The sequence below is a fragment of the Netta rufina genome (genome assembly GCF_964035555.1).
Source record: "Netta rufina genome assembly, chromosome: 3".
Classification (NCBI taxonomy): Eukaryota; Metazoa; Chordata; class Aves; order Anseriformes; family Anatidae; genus Netta; species Netta rufina.
In genome coordinates, this window is record NC_140125.1 from 17,888,387 (window position 1) to 17,907,700 (window position 19,314).

At 36.0% G+C, this 19,314-nt stretch overlaps 1 protein-coding gene across 1 annotated transcript in view; it reads right to left on the reverse strand.

Moving 5' to 3' along the window:
* Positions 1-6,490: 6,490 nt before the first annotated feature.
* PPP1R21 (protein phosphatase 1 regulatory subunit 21) overlaps positions 6,491-19,314 on the reverse strand; it is a 28,229-nt gene continuing 15,405 nt past the window's right edge. Inside the window, exons 13-22 of the mRNA XM_084284671.1 lie at positions 18,694-18,786; positions 16,991-17,118; positions 16,494-16,646; positions 15,721-15,813; positions 14,781-15,014; positions 13,231-13,266; positions 11,902-12,018; positions 10,954-11,052; positions 9,364-9,492; positions 6,491-7,642 (exon numbers count right to left, since the gene is read on the reverse strand). Coding sequence (XP_084140797.1) covers positions 7,613-7,642; positions 9,364-9,492; positions 10,954-11,052; positions 11,902-12,018; positions 13,231-13,266; positions 14,781-15,014; positions 15,721-15,813; positions 16,494-16,646; positions 16,991-17,118; positions 18,694-18,786 — 1,112 coding nt within the window. The 3' untranslated portion in view covers positions 6,491-7,612. The remainder of the gene's footprint in view (positions 7,643-9,363; positions 9,493-10,953; positions 11,053-11,901; positions 12,019-13,230; positions 13,267-14,780; positions 15,015-15,720; positions 15,814-16,493; positions 16,647-16,990; positions 17,119-18,693; positions 18,787-19,314) is intronic.

Consider the following 19,314-nt stretch of genomic DNA (forward strand, 5'->3'; position numbering starts at 1 on the left):
ACGCACACAGCAACAAAGATTTCAATCAATGCTGAAAGACATCATTTTCAACAACACATTTCAGGCTTTAGACCACTTATCCTCGGAATTCTTAGTCTCCCGACCAGGGAGGTGATCCTCCCCCTGTATTCTGCTCTGGTGAGGCCGCACTTCGAGTACTGTGTTCAGTTTGGGCCCCTCACTACAAGAAGGACATCGAGGCCCTGGAGTGTGTCCAGAGAAGGGCTACGAAGCTGGTGAAGGGCCTGGAGCACAAGTCCTGTGAGGAGCGGCTGAGGGAAATGGGGTTGTTTAGTCTGGGGAAGAGTCTCAGGGGAGACCTTATTGCTCTCTGCAGCTACCTGAAAGGAAGGTGTGGGGAGCTGGGCATCAGCCTCTTCTCACAGGTAACTAGTGATAGGACTAGAGAGAATGGCCTCAAGTTGTGCAGGGGAGGTTCAGGTTGGAAACAAGGAGACATTTCTTCTCAGAAAGAGCAGTCAGGCATTGGAACGGGTTGCCCAGGGAGGTGGTGGAGTCACTGTCCCTGGGGGTGTCCAAGGAAAGGTTGGATGTGGTGCTTAGGGACATGGTTTAGTGGGTGACATTGTTTGTAGGGTGATGGTTGGACCAGATGATCTTGGTGGTCTTTTCCAACCCTAATGATTCTATGATTTTCTTCAAGGTAGGCCATCAAAATTGCCAAGTCTTCCTAAAAACCCATAGAGCAATGGAAAGACCAAGCTGCAATGTTGGAAGACCATGTCCAGGGCAGGTCTTGCCCTCTGTTCACCCTTGTCAGTGACCTTGACCTCTCAGAGCAAATAGCTCCCAGCTCCAAGAGAGGACAGGTTATCTTCTGCTTCTGAGTTTCTCTGGAGAGAGGAGATCCATCAAAGAAATGCAGAACAAGGCTTGGAAATTGGCTTAATTACCAACCGGATAATTGTCATATTACCCTAATACAAACTTTCTCAGCCAGTACGTGGAGTATCTCTAGATTGTGCTTACCAGAGGTACCATGCTGCAAAAAGTACACCAATCATGGATAGAATGTGTGGGATGAAAGGGGGACTGCAGATACTCTAATTCCTTGTATGCAAAGCCATCAAGATCAGCGACAGCTCGTTTACAGCAGTAAATTCTAGTTTCTTGTGTAATGTATCTAAATTTCTTTATAAGGCATCATGTGTTCATTTTAGTTTCTCTGCTTTTCAGTGCTGATGAACTTTCCCTTGAATTTTAAAGAGATTAAGGAGAGGTGTCCTTTTGTAAATTACTTTCATTTGTTCTAATATCTTCTCCAAAAACTAAGCAATATTGATCTTTTGCTGTATTTAGGGGAAATATTCTGGATGTCTGCAGGTGCAATGGAAATGTTCAACACAGTTTTCCCTACAAATAAATTTATCTGTTAGTTTAATGCATTCCAGTTACAAAAATTGTGCTAAGAAAAAAAAAAAAAAAAAAAAAAAAGCTATTCTTGTTTTTATTTTTGTTTAGTTTTAGATCAATTTTTATTATCTTAATAATAATAATAAACAACGCCTCATATAGTTAGCCAGCTCTTTCTTAATGAGTGTTAGTTGTTTCACTAGTTGGCAAAATTATGCTCCCAATGAATTTTATAATACATAACCTGATGGCTTGTTACCTACCGTTACCTACCAGCTTCTGATAGAATCTTGCTCTTGTTCTTACTTCCATCTCAGTGATGGATGGTAAAGTTTCGTGGATATGGTTTCAAGATATTAAAGAGAACTGGCCCCAGCACTGAGCCCTGGGGGACTCCACTAGTGACTGGCCTCCAGCTGGATTTAACTCCATTCACAACTCTTTGGGTCCGGCTACCCAGCCAGTTTCTAACCCAACGAAGCGTGCGCCAGTCCAAGCCAAGAGCAGCCAGTTTCTTGAGGAGAATGCTGTGGGAAATGGTGTCAAAAGCCTTGCTGAAGTCAAGGTAGACCACATCCACAGCCTTTCCCTCATCCACCAAGCGCGTCACTTTGTCATAGAAGGAGATCGAGTTCATCAAGCAGGACCTGCCTTTCATAAACCCATGCTGACTAGGCCTGATTGCCTGCTTGCCCTGCAAGTGCCGTGTGATTCTATAATTCTACGATTCTACGTGATATTTATATTGAATATATCTCATTAAAGATCAATGATAAATACGTAGATATGATTGGGGAGAGAAAAGGTTGTCTTTTCTTCTGATAGCCTGAAGTTTTTTCCATCATAATTTAATGTGTAACTTGCAAGCCAGAGAGAGTGGTTGCATTTTTATTTTTCTGTCTTTAAATTTTTTTTCTTCAGTACTGCCAGCACAAGGCCCCCAGGCTCAGATGACGAAGCAGCAGCTTCATCACTGGCAAGTGCTGGGTTATGTAGCTTGGCATGCCACCCTCCATCACAGCATAGCGCCCTGGGGGTGCCAGAACCTGATCTCAGCATCTTTCTTCCCCTCTCGAATTCCATCCCAATGAGTCTCCTGTCTTCTCTCAGAGCACGTCCAACACCTCAGCAACAAGAAAAGGAAGATTGATACCTCATATCTTGCCAAAAAGCCAGGGAATTTAGACATACATTCATCAAAAGGAGTCCTCAGGACTCTCATTTACTCTTACAACATTCAGTAACAGTTTCACTCTTAGTTTCTACACTAGCCCTTTCTAATGGTTTTCATTTTAAGCAGGCAGAGTATTATATATGTATTTTTCTATCTCCCTATTAAGGTCAGCATTTGTCTAAAAATACATCAGATTTTTCTTTTGCTGAGATATGTACAAATCTGCTGTTGTTAGTGACTGAGAGACCTCAGTTTTGCTTCATGCTGATAAACCAGAGAGACTGAAGACTTAGAAGAGGAGAGAAGTGACAGTGCTCCAGCCCCTCACTGCAGCAAACCGGTTTCTTGGTACCATGTCCATCACTGCACTTCACCGTGTCTCTGTGTGCATGTGAATGCTTTTGGTTTTTGCACAATAACATAATCAAAGAGACAAGCATTCTAATATTTAGGATTCATTTCCAAAACAAGACCATTATTCAGGAAATTCTGTAACCATTTTCACCCTCTCCCTAAATAACTCAGTGCAATATAAATCCAAGCAGAAAAAAAAAATCTAATTGATGCTGAGATTTAAAAGTACTTAATACTATTTCACTTTAATGAATAGCATATGCAGAATAAATTAGAACCATTAGAACTATTTCTTCTGTAAATACATTCTGAAATTTAACATAAGGATACAGTACTATGTATTGCTACAGGCAGTTATTAAATTAATTCAACATTTTACAATGCTAAGTCAGTTTATGTTGCTAACTATATTTATGCTGATCTCAATGTGATTTGCAGTGTATTAACCTTTTTATGAAATGTTTACTGTTTTGACAAAAGTGAAACCTGTCAGTTCTTATGTTGCTAGAACCAAATATTATTAAATGGAAATAGAAAAGCACTCATTTGTAGACTTGTTTTTAACCCTTTGTTCTACTACTTTGCCTTTTATTTTTGCAACAAATTTCCATAAAAGTCCTTTCTGAGAATTCAAGCCAAAGTGCAAAAATTAGAGAAAAATTCGTCTCCTTCCCTTATTTAATACATTGTTTTCACTTACCACTATTGCTCTTAAAAAAAAAAAAAAAAAAAAAAAAACAACTCAGAAGTTTAGTATATTCACTGTTAAATTACCATGTATTCACCACATATAAAATATTTATAGAAATATAGCATACTCATTTTGTTCCTTCTGTGTGAGATTTGGTGCTCATTGGCTTGAAATGCTCATGACCACCTGGGCTAGACTGACAATCTAAGAGAAAGTTGGCTTTGTGCCCTCGTTGGGACTGAACATAAACCAGACTTTCCTGATACTAAAAGAAATTCAGTGAAACTGATACCTCCTCTCCTCAGGTATTTGCTGTGACAAACATTGTATGCACTATACGTGATCTGAAAGTCACTAAGTAGAAGGCACATAAGGGGGTCCAGTACTACAGCTAATTCCTTATACCAATGACTACAGTCAATGAAACTGCACTGGATTCACAGGTCAGATTTTTTCAACCTGGTAACTTCAGTAAAAAGTCTTCCTTAAATAAAGTGCTTTGCATTTACTCCTTCCAAAGGAATTCATGAATAACAACTGGTAGAGCTTAAAGTCACTGGAAATTCCACCCTGGACTCTCCAATTTTGTGGTTAAAGCTCTTCCCAGCACCAACCTGGGTTGCTTATGGAAGACCATAAAATAGTATCAGCACCAGGCCTGCATTTCCATGGCTGCTTCATTGTGTAAGACCTCATCAGTTTATGAGGCTTTTGACTTTGCCGTGTGAATTAGTAAAAAACAGTGCATATATGCTGATTTCTGTGGTTATCTCTGCCATTTTATTCATTAAAAATTTAACATTTTACATTGTTTTAGTGTTGTCAGCATAGCAGCTTGACAGGCAAATTAAGCCCAACAAGAATCAAATACTTATTTTGCTGCTCAACCTGGGTATAGCAGTACTGTATTTGTATGGAAAGTTTGTGGAAGAACCCCAGTGATTCAGAATTAGCATTGATGTGGTTGAGGCTGCCTACACATACAACAAAGGCAAACAATGAGAAATTGCCCCTAGGCAAGTTTCCATGTGGCAGATTTCATAATCCCAAATACATCTTGGTTTCTAAAGGTCTCTTTCTCTCCTCTGTCCCCATCTGTCATTAAGCTAGCAGTTCTGCAGATGGGTGTAGTTAAAACAAGTTTCTAATTCTCATGATTCAAATTAATAAAAAAAAAAAAAAGTACTCAAGAGCCTCTTTTAAATTAGCATTGATTTAAGTTGCTGCTGAGTAATAGCGCAAGTAGTAACCAAAGCAAAAAATGCATGACAAATTTTTGTTTGTTTTTAAACAGAGGAGCACCTAGCTTTTGTAGGAAGGAGCAATTAGCGATTATGTGTTTTTACTGCAATAAACTTCATTTTTATCATGAGCCTGCTGTTGCTAAGATAGTAGTTTCAAATTACCTTTACATACTGCACTAAAGAACAACAGGTTTGCCCAGTTTATATGGCCAGATGATTCTCCAAAGTCTAAGACACTGTAGTATTTATATAATAAAAAGGGTTTACTTGGTTCAACCAATCCAAAAAATAGTAACATGATAGGTGCTATGCAGTCTGATCCCTTGGATGTCTGAGCAAATCCCCTCTTTGAAGGTACGGGGAGCGTAGTTGTACAGTGACTGGCTCCTGCTGTGCCTGAAGTCAGCATCAATGAACGATGCTGGGTCAGAGACCCCTCCCCACAAAAAAGTTCAACTCAAGTCAGCGATGAAAGATAGAGTGGAAACAGCAACAGGATTACAAGTACAAAAGGAGAATACGAAGCTAGCTTGGTAAAAAGGAAAAACACCCTGTAAAAATAGCAAATACATTTCAGCAAGCAAGGGAGTGAAGTGTTTCAGTCCTAATACAGATGCTGCTCTTGAGTGCTACCAGACCACATCTAGTTGTGATGTAAGTCTGATGTTTCTGGCACCCATATCACTGAAGCACTAAGCTACTTAATATTGAATCCAAAGGAATTAGCAAGACATTATGAACACCATTTTTAAATCAGTTACATAAATATACATCTGTGATTTAACCACTTGTAAGTAACAAAATCATTAAATATGAATGTGGTAACACTTAGGCAGAAATCATAAGTTGTCCAGCAACACTTTTACAAGTTAAAATTTTGGCCTTATTTCAGTATTAGTACAATTTCAGTTTCCAATTTGTGTATTCCCATAATACACAGACCATTTTGTATAGACAAAATAGTTCAGATTTATATTTGTTGAAAACTTGGTCTCAAAGATTAATTCTCCACTGCAATGTTTAAAACAGCATTCAGCTTTATAATAGTATAACTTCAATTACAGTATAGGTGTTAAACATCTGTAGTTATAGATATTCAGAAGCTGATTTAGAACTAATTAAATTACTTAGCAGATAAGTACACGCTAGTTGGGTAGTTTCAATAGTAACTTGCATTGCAGCATTAGAAATTGAAACTTTCAATATACTATATGGCTTTGGCTGGGATAGCGGTAGTTTTTTTCTGATGCTGTGTTCAGCATTTTTGATGAAAATAAGAGTGATACACTGGTTTTGGTTGCAAAAACAGCTAAGGATAACATATTTAACTTTCTATTAAGCCCTGAAACAATCTTCAAAGCATATTTTTACTTATGTATTTTTCTGAACGTAGGCACTGTAAGTAGTAGCATCAGTAAGTTCATCAATTGGATTCATAAAATTAAACCTAATTAAATTAGTACCTTCACTGACAGATCAAATTCCTCAGAGAAGGCAGCTTAAAAAAAAAAAAAAAACAAAAAAACAAACTCTGGCAGGAAGCAGAGAGCTTCCAACCCTATTTGAAACACTTGAAGCTATCTGCTTTGGCATGTGGCTTATGGTATAACCAGAATTAAGAAGAGTCACACTGTTTCTTCTAGTTGATTTTATTGTTGCATATTAATAACACCGACACAGTTGATATCAGAGTGATCCCTTATGGGACAAGTGCCATAATGCAAATTATGAAACAGAAAATCAGTGTAAAGTGTGGAGCAGCACAGCATCTGTTTTAAAAAAAGGCAATGCCATGAAAACTTGTGGTATTGGACCTCACTGAAAAAAATTAGGAAAGGCCTAAAGTTCACACTTCCCAAAACACAAAAAAAGCCATGTGCATCTCCTCAGTTAATCCATCAGAATTTAATTCCATGAAAGACTTTTTCCAAATTCAGTGTTTCAATTTTCTAAGTAATTCATATTCTTTACTATAAGAGAGCACAGTAAGCTGTTCTATTCTACACACAATTTGCCCCAAAAGAGTGAAGGAATATACGATCACATTGTCCTCTAGCTTTAAACAGCTATTTCAACCAGTACATATACATGTAAACAGAATGCCTAAATAAGGGCTTAAAAACAATTTCATAGAAGTATCCCAGTTCAGCTATTTGTGCTCTTTATTTCAAAAAACCCAAAGTGCCAAATACAAGCAGAAAGTTTCAACTATTGCAATCTAAATTAAGAATGATCCCATTTGCTTGTGTGAATTTATAGAAATATTTATAGAAAGCCACAATTCCAATTAATTCAAAAGGGCTGAGAACAGGAATACATTTACAGTAGCTGCACAGCTTGCATGGCCAAATTCTCAAAAATAAATTTTAAACTTATTAACAAGTAACTGAATGTACAGGTGTTGACAGTTTAACGTAACTCAAGAATAGACAACTACTGTACTGATACCAAATTTGTTAATGCATAATCTATCTGAAAAAATATACAAAAGCCAAAGTTATTACATGAAATTAAAACCCAGTTTTAAAAAGTGCACAGTAAAAACTGAAGGTAATTACTATATAAATTATCCACAGAGTGTATGTGTCCTGGTTTAGATACAACATGAAGTTCTTTTAGAAATTTTAAGTATTTTAAAGCCATTTACAGCACCAATCCCATTTTTTTCTAGATCAAATACCACCCCTGCTTCCTGTAACAGAAACTGGACGACAAATGTTCAGTATCTGCATTCTGTTCTGCAGCAGCCTCCACGGACAGTTGACGAGCCAGGAACTATCGATTTTTGTTCTTTTTAGAGTTTCCCTGGAACAAGAAGAAACTAGTTAATACAGTATATAGTTCAGATAAGAATAGTATGCAGACAACATATAAAACCTGAGGTCTGGTATCTTATCCTACAGCAAGCAAGGAAGCACAGTAAAACTGAGAATAAACAGTCCATCAGTGTTAATAACAGAAGCTTGTAACTGCTTGTTCTGAAAAATCTCTGTCCTTACAGGCATAACAGAGGGAAAGAGTACCAGAGCTTTCAAACAAGTACAACAGTACCTTACTTTAATTGAAACCTATGGTAAATGAGACATCTGAGTTATGTCCCACAACATTCAGTTGTATTAGCACCATTAACATTTTAAGGACACCAAAGGCAAGTTAAATCATAATTTGCCCTTCGGTAATTCTTCAAGTATAAACCTCATAGGATAATTGCCTCAAATGAAATCGATTCTCCACCCTAACATTTTGTTCCAAAACAAATTTGACTTCAGCTTAGTCTACACAGAATATTCTTAGTTCAGAAAAGGATTTATTACGTGACAACCATATTACATTTGACTTTCACCAATTCCACAACGCAAACATGCAGCTTAAATTTTGTACAGTAGTTACTTGCTGGCAATTCTCCATTTTCCTATTTCCTTATGATAACATTTGTTTTTTCTAATGGTTTAATTCTGTTTAAATGAAAGTGATGCCATTTGTTTTCTACATTTGATAGCATCCAAAATGCAAAAAAGTGTGTCTACTGTTATGAGATTATGACTTAGCTCCTTAGAGACAGAGTACCCCTTCGAGTTTTATAATTATGACAGGTTAAAAATTCCACAAAACATTTTATAGAAACATGAAGCAATATGGTCAGTATACAAAGCTTCCTTCTAGAAGCAAGAAGAGCTTATATACAAAGAAAGTAACCTTAAAGAGCACATTGTCAAGCCAAATTTCTCAGACATCTGAAGGAAAATGTGAAGGAAGTCTACAAATAAAAATCACTGTCATGGGGTGTCGAATCAAAACATAGATCTTCATACACACACCCCTCAGTGAAACCTGCTTCCATGCATTCCACAATTAAAGAGAGTTATTTGTTTCACAGCCAAACAAGTGAAGGATAAAGACCTTCACAACATACACTTCTTCCTAGAACCTTCAGGATAGGATATACCATAGTTTAAGCACTGACTGTTCAACAGCAGACTACTATATTTTTCATCATAAAGTAGAAAAACTTGCTTCTGGTAAATGGATAAACTTGCTTGGAAAAAAGAAATGTGTGACTTTCTCAGAAGTTCACAGAAGAATTTAGGTGGCAACTTTTTCACTCCCACGTGAAAAAAAAAAAAACAACAGATCAGCTAGAATATGGAAGTAAAGCAGAGGAGAAAAAAACAATTGCCAGGACAGGAGCACAGGACATTATCATAAACATCCTATATCATTAGATAGAATTGCAAATAGCTTCATTTTCACCAGACTAAAAAAAAAGTGCTGATCTTTCACAGGATACACTTTAAATGTGCATGCTTTGAAGCAGTGATATACAGCATCTGCTCTTTCACACATGTACGTTTCTAAAAATCTTCTTTTTGAAAATATGCATGACCAGGTTTGGAGTTTTCTTTCCAGTTGGCCAAGAGTGAGAACTACAGCTTGTTTATTTGTGAAAGGGTATTACTGCGGGCACGCCAAATGCAACCCACAGAACTCCACTAGCCAGTGTCTACTGTCAACACTTGACAACTTACCTTACTAGTCATTTTTAGTGTATCAATTTCTTCCCTTTGTTTAGTTAAGGTCTCGTTCATACTGCATAGATGGTCACTCATCATACTTAACTGATCCTCATAGCTTCTCTTTGTTGTCATCAATTCATCCTATTAGGACGAAAAACGAAGAAGTCCACAATTTGAAGCCTTTGATCAATATTAGAAAATGTTTGCTTTGCCAGTTGTCACCACCTCCACTTAGTAATCTACATTTTTGTTATCAGATATGTGCAATTAGGCCAAATTGCACTTAAACCGTTGAAATTACATCAATGAATCATAAATTGCAATTAAACCACTGAAAAATAACACAACAAAAAAATGTCAGTAGTTACTTCCTTTCACCTCAAGCCTTATGCACGGTATTTTCCCTGTAATTTTGTTTAGTTTCTTTAAGTTTTTTTCAGCTTTGTATAGCTTATATAAAAGCTGAACAGCTAGATTTTCGCTTCCAACCAAGACACAGGTAAAATCTATAGGATTAGAACACTGCCTGTACACGAACACATGCAGCTCATGAAGCTGAAGGAATCAGCAACTCACGTGCAGTTGCAGAGCGATCTTTCTGGCCTTAAAAACATGGAAGGACACTGTGCATTACTAGAAAATAGCGATGAATGGATACAGACTCTTTAGGAGGGACAAGATGGGAAGGCAAAGAATCACACTCTATGTGAAAGAGTGGTTAAAACACAGTTAAGATCTTATAAGCAGGAATCACACAATAACAAGGGTAATGTGGTAGGCGTCTGATACATGTACCTAATCTCACTACTAAGACCCTAATCCTCATGAGGAATTTTAACCCCGCTACTGCCTTCTGGAAGGACAAGGTGGGATGCTTGCAATTTAGGAGTTCTTTTTAGTGTTGTAAAGGATTTATCTAGTTCCCAAGAAATTTGCTGTAACAGTTTATCGTCTTACTGTTAAAAACAACTTCTTAAAAGATTATCTCTGCTTAATTATCTCTGCAAAATTATCTCTGCTTAATATTAAGGTATCCGCCCACAAAAAATGACAGACTTTTCTAAGATTTTCAGTAACAGGTGCTAGAATGGATTAAAGATTCCATGTTTCATCTAGGATACTGCACTATCATCGTTTTCCTAGTCCTGTTTAAATTAAATGAACTAATATGGAGTCAACCTTGCCAGTACCACACCTAATACTGTAAGGAGTAGAAGACACTAGAAGAGGAAAAAATTGATGTTAAGTACTGCTCATACATTAAGTAATCCTCCCCTCACAGAGGGAAACGAGACACTGAAATACATCATACAACTCTGCATTTAGACATACAGAAAACACATTTTCATAAAAAAGCCTTGATATCAAATGTGCTAAAAACACAGGCTTGGCTACTACCACCTTTCTTTACAAGGATATTTCACTTCAACTTTATACATGGATTTGAAGCGTATGACTTCTTTTCTCTACATACCCTTAATTTTTATATGTCTCATTAAGGACCTAGATGAGGCAGGACCATGCTTGGTGGTCTTTCTCCTTCACCTTCCTCTTACACACAATTAACTATGCATCTATTATGTCATTTAATATTTTACTTGCCTGTAATCTACTGATGTTTTGACTAGCTAGTTTCAATTCTTCCGTGAGTGATTCCTTGGACTTCTCCGCTAAAGACAGTCTTTTGGCAAGTGCTCGACACTGTCAATTCAAGCAGGATAAGGAGGGTAGAAGGGAAGAAATTTAGTTCTACAGTATCGTCTTGTGCCATCTTTAACTGAATACTTTGAATGTTTCCATTTTTCTGGAAGCCTTATATATTCAGGTATTAATCAGAATCTGTGTACATTTTTTTAATACAAAAATAATTTAATAGTTAATGTTAAACTTCTGTTTCATTTTACAGAATTACTATATTACCACTTGTATAAACTTTATTTTTAATCACATTATTGCTAGGAAAATATTTCATAAAAAACACAAGTCACTTCATACTATTGATACTCAAGTATCATAGAAAGATGGTTTACTATGTCATCTACTATTAAAAAACTAATTTTAAGATGTTTTGGTTAATTATACAAATCAAAACAGCCACTATGTTCAAGGATTACTTAACGATTTGAAAAGAAAAGAGGAACTTAAAAAGACTGAATTACATTGTTAATTCTAAATTTTAAGTACAGCTTCTCAGGAGAGTTGTTTTTATCACTTCATTATATGCTCAAGTATTTCTTTTAAATGACGTCAGCATTATTTTAAGATGAAGTCAAAAATAGCCTGGTAACTAATACCAGCCATTTCACCTTATAGAAGTAGACCAATACATGATACACATTGTAATTCTTAATGCAACGAAGAAAACGCTAATAAAAGCCTTTTTTATAGAAGAAGTCTGTCTATACTCTCCATTGTTATGCATACAATACCACAGACGAAAACATATTCCAGGAACACATTTTTCTCAGATATAGTGTACTATATATTTAACACTTGTTTATGGAAAATTCAAAAAGCATTTTTCAATACAAACACTGCCTGTATGCTCACCTCAGCATGAAAGTGTACTGATTTGCTGTCAGCAAGCTGTAGATGAGATGTAAGTTCTGCTATCCTTGCCATATAGTGTTTTTTTATCAAGTCTTCCCGAGACTCAACATCTGGAGCCTGGTAAATCAAAAATTGAAACAGACACATATAAGTTTAATGGACTGAATACTTCACAGTGCATCACAACAGAGTCTTCTCTATTGACTTCCCTTCCCTCCTGATGCTCAATATATCCGAAAGCATTAAGTTCCCCAAACCACAACAGACAAATTAGAGGTCAGATCAACTGACAATGCCTATTTAGTGTCATATTTCCTCTAAGGACAACAAGATGACCAAGGATGCAAGAAGTTTGCTTGATTTAACATATCAAGTCTCTGATGAAGATTAAAAAAAAAAAAAAACCACTGCAGAAGTAAACTCATTCTACCACCTTAAAAAAAAAAAAAAAAAACACATACTACTAAACACTTACTGGCTTTCCCAGCAAGGAAAAATTCCTCCACATAACTAAGTTTCAGAGTTCAGAGTTTCAGAAGCTCACAAACTCTCAGAACAGTGCACGTTCCAGAAGTTCATTTACACATGAGGGTGGTTGTTTTTTTTGGTGAAGTGGTGGTTTATAACTTGGGCAGCTTTCATATGATTTCTCAATACCTCCAAGTTCAGTCCTATGCGGCAGCTTCTAAGACCTGGTATCAGCTATTACCTGACTCCCACCCTCTTTTTAATCATTCCTTCAGGAAAAAAAAAAAAAAGATGGAACTAAAATACATGTCAGTTCCATGCAATAGCAGAAAGCCAAAGCACTGAATCTTACTCTTAAGTTCTTGGTGTGGCAAGTGTTATGCTATAGTAGTGCTAAAGGAAGAGTTAACATTTGGTCTGACAGGTAGCCCTATATTTCTTTCGGTATAACCTCTGGTTTGGGATAGCCTGTTAAAACACAGACATACAGCCAGTGACTTTTTCTACACCACTCCCAACTTAAGCCCCTTCTCAGGAAATTAAGAATTGCGGCCTGGAATCCACTTAGGATTCCTAAGGAAAGCATTGATCTCTGTACTCTTACTGAAACTACAGAGAACAGACCTAGGCTACAGCTCATACTGTTCCAGGCCACTTACACAAATAAAAGCTACAGTTGACTATACAGAACAAAAACACATATACATGATTTCAGAAGCTTGAAGATATGGTACACAGACTGAGTGATTCATGCCATTATTTTATGGTATTCTTGATATTTAATTACACCTTTGGAATAAGGTTAACAATTAAATTAAAATATTTACCATATATAACTGGATAACATTTAAAATAGATTACCTTCTCATTATCAGTAGTTATAGTCAACATCCCGACCTAAAACATGGAAGAAAATACATATGAAGTGAGGATTGCAGAAATAGGTACCTATCATAAAAGGACTTCAATAAAACGATCTTGAAACAGTTAAAATTAAGAATTAAAATTAAGAATTAAGAAATTAAGAATTAAAATTAAGAATTTCCACACGTAACATAAAATAAAGCACAATATACAGGAATCCCTTGAACAGAATTAAAGGTGACACCAATTCTCCAAATATTAAGTATCCCTTATCTCAGGATATACACATGGCAAGAGCAATAAAAACAACAAGATGCAGCTAGCTTATCTGATTATGTAACTACTTGATCATATGCACATGAAAAAGCAATGCTTCAGTGCACTAAGGTGTCTAAATTACACAAGAAAAAGGAAACCTAAGGAAAAAAGGAAAAGGAAATCTATCTTGGATTTCTTGAGTACCTGATGAATTCCTTTCTTTGCAGTTTGACTAATAAACTTCATTGACAGCTTAGTGTAAAGCCCTGACAGAACTCTACCAGCGGGATGTATGTGATTAACTAGTTTCACGTAAGACGATTTTCATACTCAGTCAGATATTTCTTCCTGACCCAATAGGACTATATATAGATTTGGGTCTATGAACAATATTTTTGTTATGCTGACCTATCATTTACATCAAGCACTGTGACTAGAAAAAAATCTCCTCAAACTCCTGAAGGATAAAATATGTGATCAAGAACTTAAAATGCCAGTTTACATCAAAGCATGTAATTCCAAAACTGGTTGGACTTGATGATCTGAAAGGTCTTTTCCAGCTTAAGTGAGTCTACAAAAAACAACCCATTGTTTGTTTGTTCGTTTTTTATCCTGGAACAGGAAAGCGGTAAGGAAAAAAAAAACTCAAATTCTATTGAATGCTTGTGTTAACAGATTATTTAATGTCTTACAGATGACAGCCCTGTTAATACCATTTCAGAAACAGCAACTCAGAGGAAAGGGCAATCCTTTTAAAATATTCATAATAAACAGCAAAAAGCTATTTACCAACACAGGGAAACAACACAGAATTCATGCCATATCCAAAAGCAATCGATGAACCCAAGTTGTATGAACCTACGCAGGTTATGTAAAATTCATGATCCAGAGAATACTGGAAACTTGAATGACTTCAAGTTAACTTTGTTATACTACATGGACCTACAGTAAGTCTTTTAGCTCTTTTAAAAATACTAGTTACCAACTTCTGTTTGCTTTAACATATTATGGATATGTTAATACCAATCATTTCCTCCTCAGTCACAGAAGTACAGCACCACAAGAATCCCTCTATTATACTAAATAGCCAAAGTCTCAAAAGCCAAGAAATTCCAAAATCTGAACAAAGTATCAGCAAGCCAAATGTAATGTAATTGGAAATGTAATGAACCCAAGCATGATTGCATTTCAACACCAAACCACTTCCGTTATTAATGTTTCACTGATCAAACAGTACTACTACTAAAATGTATTTTTTTTTTCCCATTGAAGGAAAAAAAGTCACTTACCAGACTAGTACTTTTAATAGGTTCCCTCTGACTCTTTTCTGTTGTTTCCTCTTTTTGTTCAATTACATTTGGCAAAACAGAACGTTCTTGTGCAGTTTCAGCTAAATATCCACTAAGAGAGTTCTTCAGTTTTTGGTTTTCTTTCTCTAGTTTTATTTTAGCTAGTTGCGCCTCCAACATCCAGTGTTCTTTTTCTTGCTCAAGTTTTGCAATTTTCTCTAAACTCTGCTGGACCTTTAGGATAGTTCACAGTTCACGTTAATCAATGCAGAAAAAACACAGCCCAGAAGTTGTTTGAAGAGAGAATTATCTCAAATCATAACACAAATGAGCTAGTGAATAACAAAGCAGTAGGCTGCATTCTGTAGGTTGAACTGTGATCATCTATGACATGCACAAACACCCCCCCCAGCTTGTCCAAATAAGAAAAGCTATGGAACAGTACATAACCTTTCACTCCACACATTTCTACTGAACATCTCATCTCAAATAATAGATTCTGAACGTGGGCCACTACAAAAAAAATGCAAGTATTTTTCTTTTACAAAAGTTCAAGGACACTAACACAAGAACAGCCTGAATATTTGAGCTAGCAAGAGAAGTTTTAGTCAGTACTTCAAATTAGCAAGTCCCACTCATAAAGAGGTGGGCAGACTGTATAAGGCCGTTTAAATACCATTTAGTCTCCCTCTGCCTTATCTTTCAGAAAAGGAAAGACACACTTCAAAAACACTCAAGACAGTACAAAAAATTAGAAATGAATATTCCAGTTTGAGCTGTTCTTTTACTCTAAAAAAAATAAGTAAGACATCTGTAGTTACTTTATGACTCAGTATGTGCCTTTATGTACAAACAACCACATACAAACATAGGTAGACTATTCAGTACTACTTTCCTTTACATTTATTATTAGACATCAGTACCATTTATACCAGAATACCTGTTGTGCAAGACCTTCTCTACTTTCTGTGGAACTCAGAAGAACTCTACGATTGGCTAAAGCCTCTTCATAAGGCACTGAATCTGCACAAGGCTGTGAAAGGATAGAAAACATGTTTCGCAATAGATCAGAGTATGTATTCTACATTTATTTTCTTATTGTCCTTCTTACTTCACTGGAGGGAAGAAAAATATGTTCTAAATATTTATACCAGACAGTAGAAAAAATGGTTCCATGGTTCAAACTCAAAGAAAACCATTGCCTTCTCTCCCCAAAAATGCATACAAAGTTCTCTGGGCACCTTTTACTTGTGTGCAACTTAGTGATCAAATGTATCTGAAGTCCACTTAGATATCACAACATAAGGGTTCTCAATAAATCACCGTGAAATACATCGTAACTTTTTTTTTTTTTTTTTTTAACTTTAAAGGGAACAGCGGGGAGATCTGTCTCCAGTGAATGCAAGTATAAAAATGATGTCACTCACACCATATTCTTGGTGAACATGGGAGGAAGTTTAAATAAGTAGTTATTGGTCTCAGAGTCTTAGTGCAGATATTTTTGGAACTGGTTAACAGCAGAATCAACACATACTGTCAATTTTGAGAGCAACTACGATCTAATCACTTCAATAGCATTACTGCTGTATGGATCCCATTCTCCTCAGCCAAAAACCCTCCTTGAGAGAAATCCATTCCAAATGCTGGAAACCAATGGTCTAGAATAGCAACTAAATTATGCTTTCTCTGTGCAAACATGCTAACTGAACAAACCTTCTTCAAAGACTTCATGTAAGCAACTGCCTTTTTCTTGTACTGCAGCATACACTCAGCTGAAAGAGGGCTGATGAACTCTGTTCCTCCTTTTGGGCCATAGCTTAACGAAGCAGTGAAATGATCCAAGTTGTTGCTAAAGAACGAGGCAATCTAAACATAAAGAGAAGTCACTTTTTGAATTAAGTTGAATACAGTGACTTAGAGCAATAACTCATTCAAGAGAAAGATGAGCATTTAGTGAAACTGAACTTCACAAGAAGAAACTTAAAGAAGCTACAGGCTCCTTTACATAGCTTGGACCTTACTAAACATCCTCTTTACAATATCTACTCTTATTACACATCGTTTCTAAACGTATGTCCTGAAAGCACCTTTCATTAAGCCTGTACCATATAGTTAATAGTATCAGAGGTACACCTAGATTTCTCAAATAAAATTTTTATTAAAAAACCACTCAAGTTATGGCATTATATTAAGACAAAAATTTACATTACCTTGCCCATTCCATTTGTTAAAGACACAACAGAGGACAAAATACAGTCATTTGTAGTTATGAGTTTCTGCGTGACAGTGGGAACCTCTTGTTCTAATGTAGCTTTCTGACTGTAGTGCTTGGAAATGTCTAGAAAAAGAAAAACACTTACATAAATTTTGTTTTTGTCTATTCAAGCAACCATCTCCAAATTCAGCTAATGACCTTGGGTTTTGAACAATTCTCTCCTCTTTAAGTGAGTTGTACAAGTGTTTAGTCTGGATGCTTCTAGTTGTTCAGTAGACTGCCTTACACAACTGTTTAAGGTCAGAAAGAACAGTTATTACTGTTACGGCAGGCAGAATAAAAGGGTATATTTATGTTTTGCATCCCAAAAATCATAGCTGTACAGGGGAGCCAAACTCCCACTGAACCTAGCATTTGATTTCAAAATTATACTTCCCACTTCTACATATTTACATCAGGACACTGAAGATATAATTATTATTAATGTTCAGTATCTGAGCCTTAAGCTTATATGACTTAGAAGGGTATGGTATTTTAATTCTGTCAGAGCAAACCTAAAAGTCTACTAAAAATTCAGAACATCGCTTTCTGTAATCTGAAGTTCTTTCAGGTAAAATCAATAGACTAGTCTTCTGAGAGAGAAAAACAAAAAGAAATCCACTACACATTTTTTGAAGGTAATTTACAAGGAAATATTAGCTTCCATATGCTAATAAATTTAAACAATATCAAAATAAAAAATTCAAGTATTTATCATGTAAAACAGATGTTCTTAATCATGGTGTTGTGAAAATTAACAGGCATTTCACAAATAGACATTTCACAGCTATTTTACAATCAAGTACTTTTGCTACAAAAGGGAGAAATCCCAGGTCATCACCACCAGAAATTTTAGCTTGAGGCAAGGTTAAGCAATTGGAGAACTGTTTGAGTTATAAAGGGAGGGTAAAGAGAAACTACAGATCAAGATTGTCGAGTATGTAAGCATGAGACATTACACACATCTCTGTTGCTAACTAATGAGTTCTAAAAACTTTCTTCAGTACCTTTTCTGTCCTCTTTATTTTTAAGAAGTTGTACTGAGATTACATTACAGCAACTATACCAAGAGTATGTATCAATAAACTTATCAATGCTACAATACTCTCTGGCATAGTAGTACCTCATGTTGTTTGAGGTCTCTGCAAGTCTGAAGTCTACAAATCTCTACCATCAAAATTTTTTTAAAACAGGACCCTGTAAAATGAGTCAGTGCTATTGACATTATTGCTAATTGAACAAAAACAACATACATTTTGTTTAAATTAAGACATTAGTATTTATGCAGCTGACTGGTATCAAAACAATTCAACTATACTAATTACTCTCCCTACAAACAGCTACATAGTACAGAAGCTATTGGATATATGGACTTGTATGGACTAAACAGATGTTTTAAAACTCCCTGAGTATTAACCAAAGAGCACTCCACTAAAAATCCAGCAACTGAAGAGTACTCCACTAATCCAGTATATCCACAACCTTTTGATAAAAGAAAAGCATTTACAAGCAGGAAATTTTGCTTTAATTTTGAAACTGTCTTCTTCATAAACTTTGGTTATACAGTCATGTTAAAAAAAAAAAAGCAAGCAACCTAAAAATTGTAAGGAATCAACAAAGAAGCAAAGCTGAAAACAACCACTACTTCTGCAGTCTCACCTTTTAAAATGTCATGAGACCCACGAAGACTTGCTGCAATGCTTGTAAACACCGAGTTGTAATTTGTTCGAAGTAGTCCTTCTGGTTTTGTACCTAAAGTACCATGTCAAAAGGGAAAAAACCTTAGCATTCAGTCACCAATGAAAAAATATCTTTGAAAGTCACCTAACTTTCAACTACTGAAAGCATATTTGCTTGAGTTACCTCTTCCTTTAACATTAAACATATACATACACTATATAAAATGCAGTTTATTAACGAATTCATGATTAAGAGATAACAAATGACTTCGTGTCGATAGCATGATAAAAACCTACAGTTGTTTCTTCTCCTCTATAATGAACTGCAACTAAAATGTTGTACATGGGATTATAGTGTAATTTTAAGGCCTACATTGTGTCCATGTCTATCCAGATGGAAGAGTGCTGAGCATTAAAGAAACAGTGCACACTCACAGCCAGGATAAAAGAGGGTCCAATATGACACAGCATTCTGCAGAACTCATTTACCCCATAGTTTAGACTGTACCTAAAGAGTAGCCACAATCCTGTTTTTCCTGTATCAAGGAAGTGTTACTTAAAAAAACTGGCCCAAAAGGAATACTAATACCTCCCAGCCTCA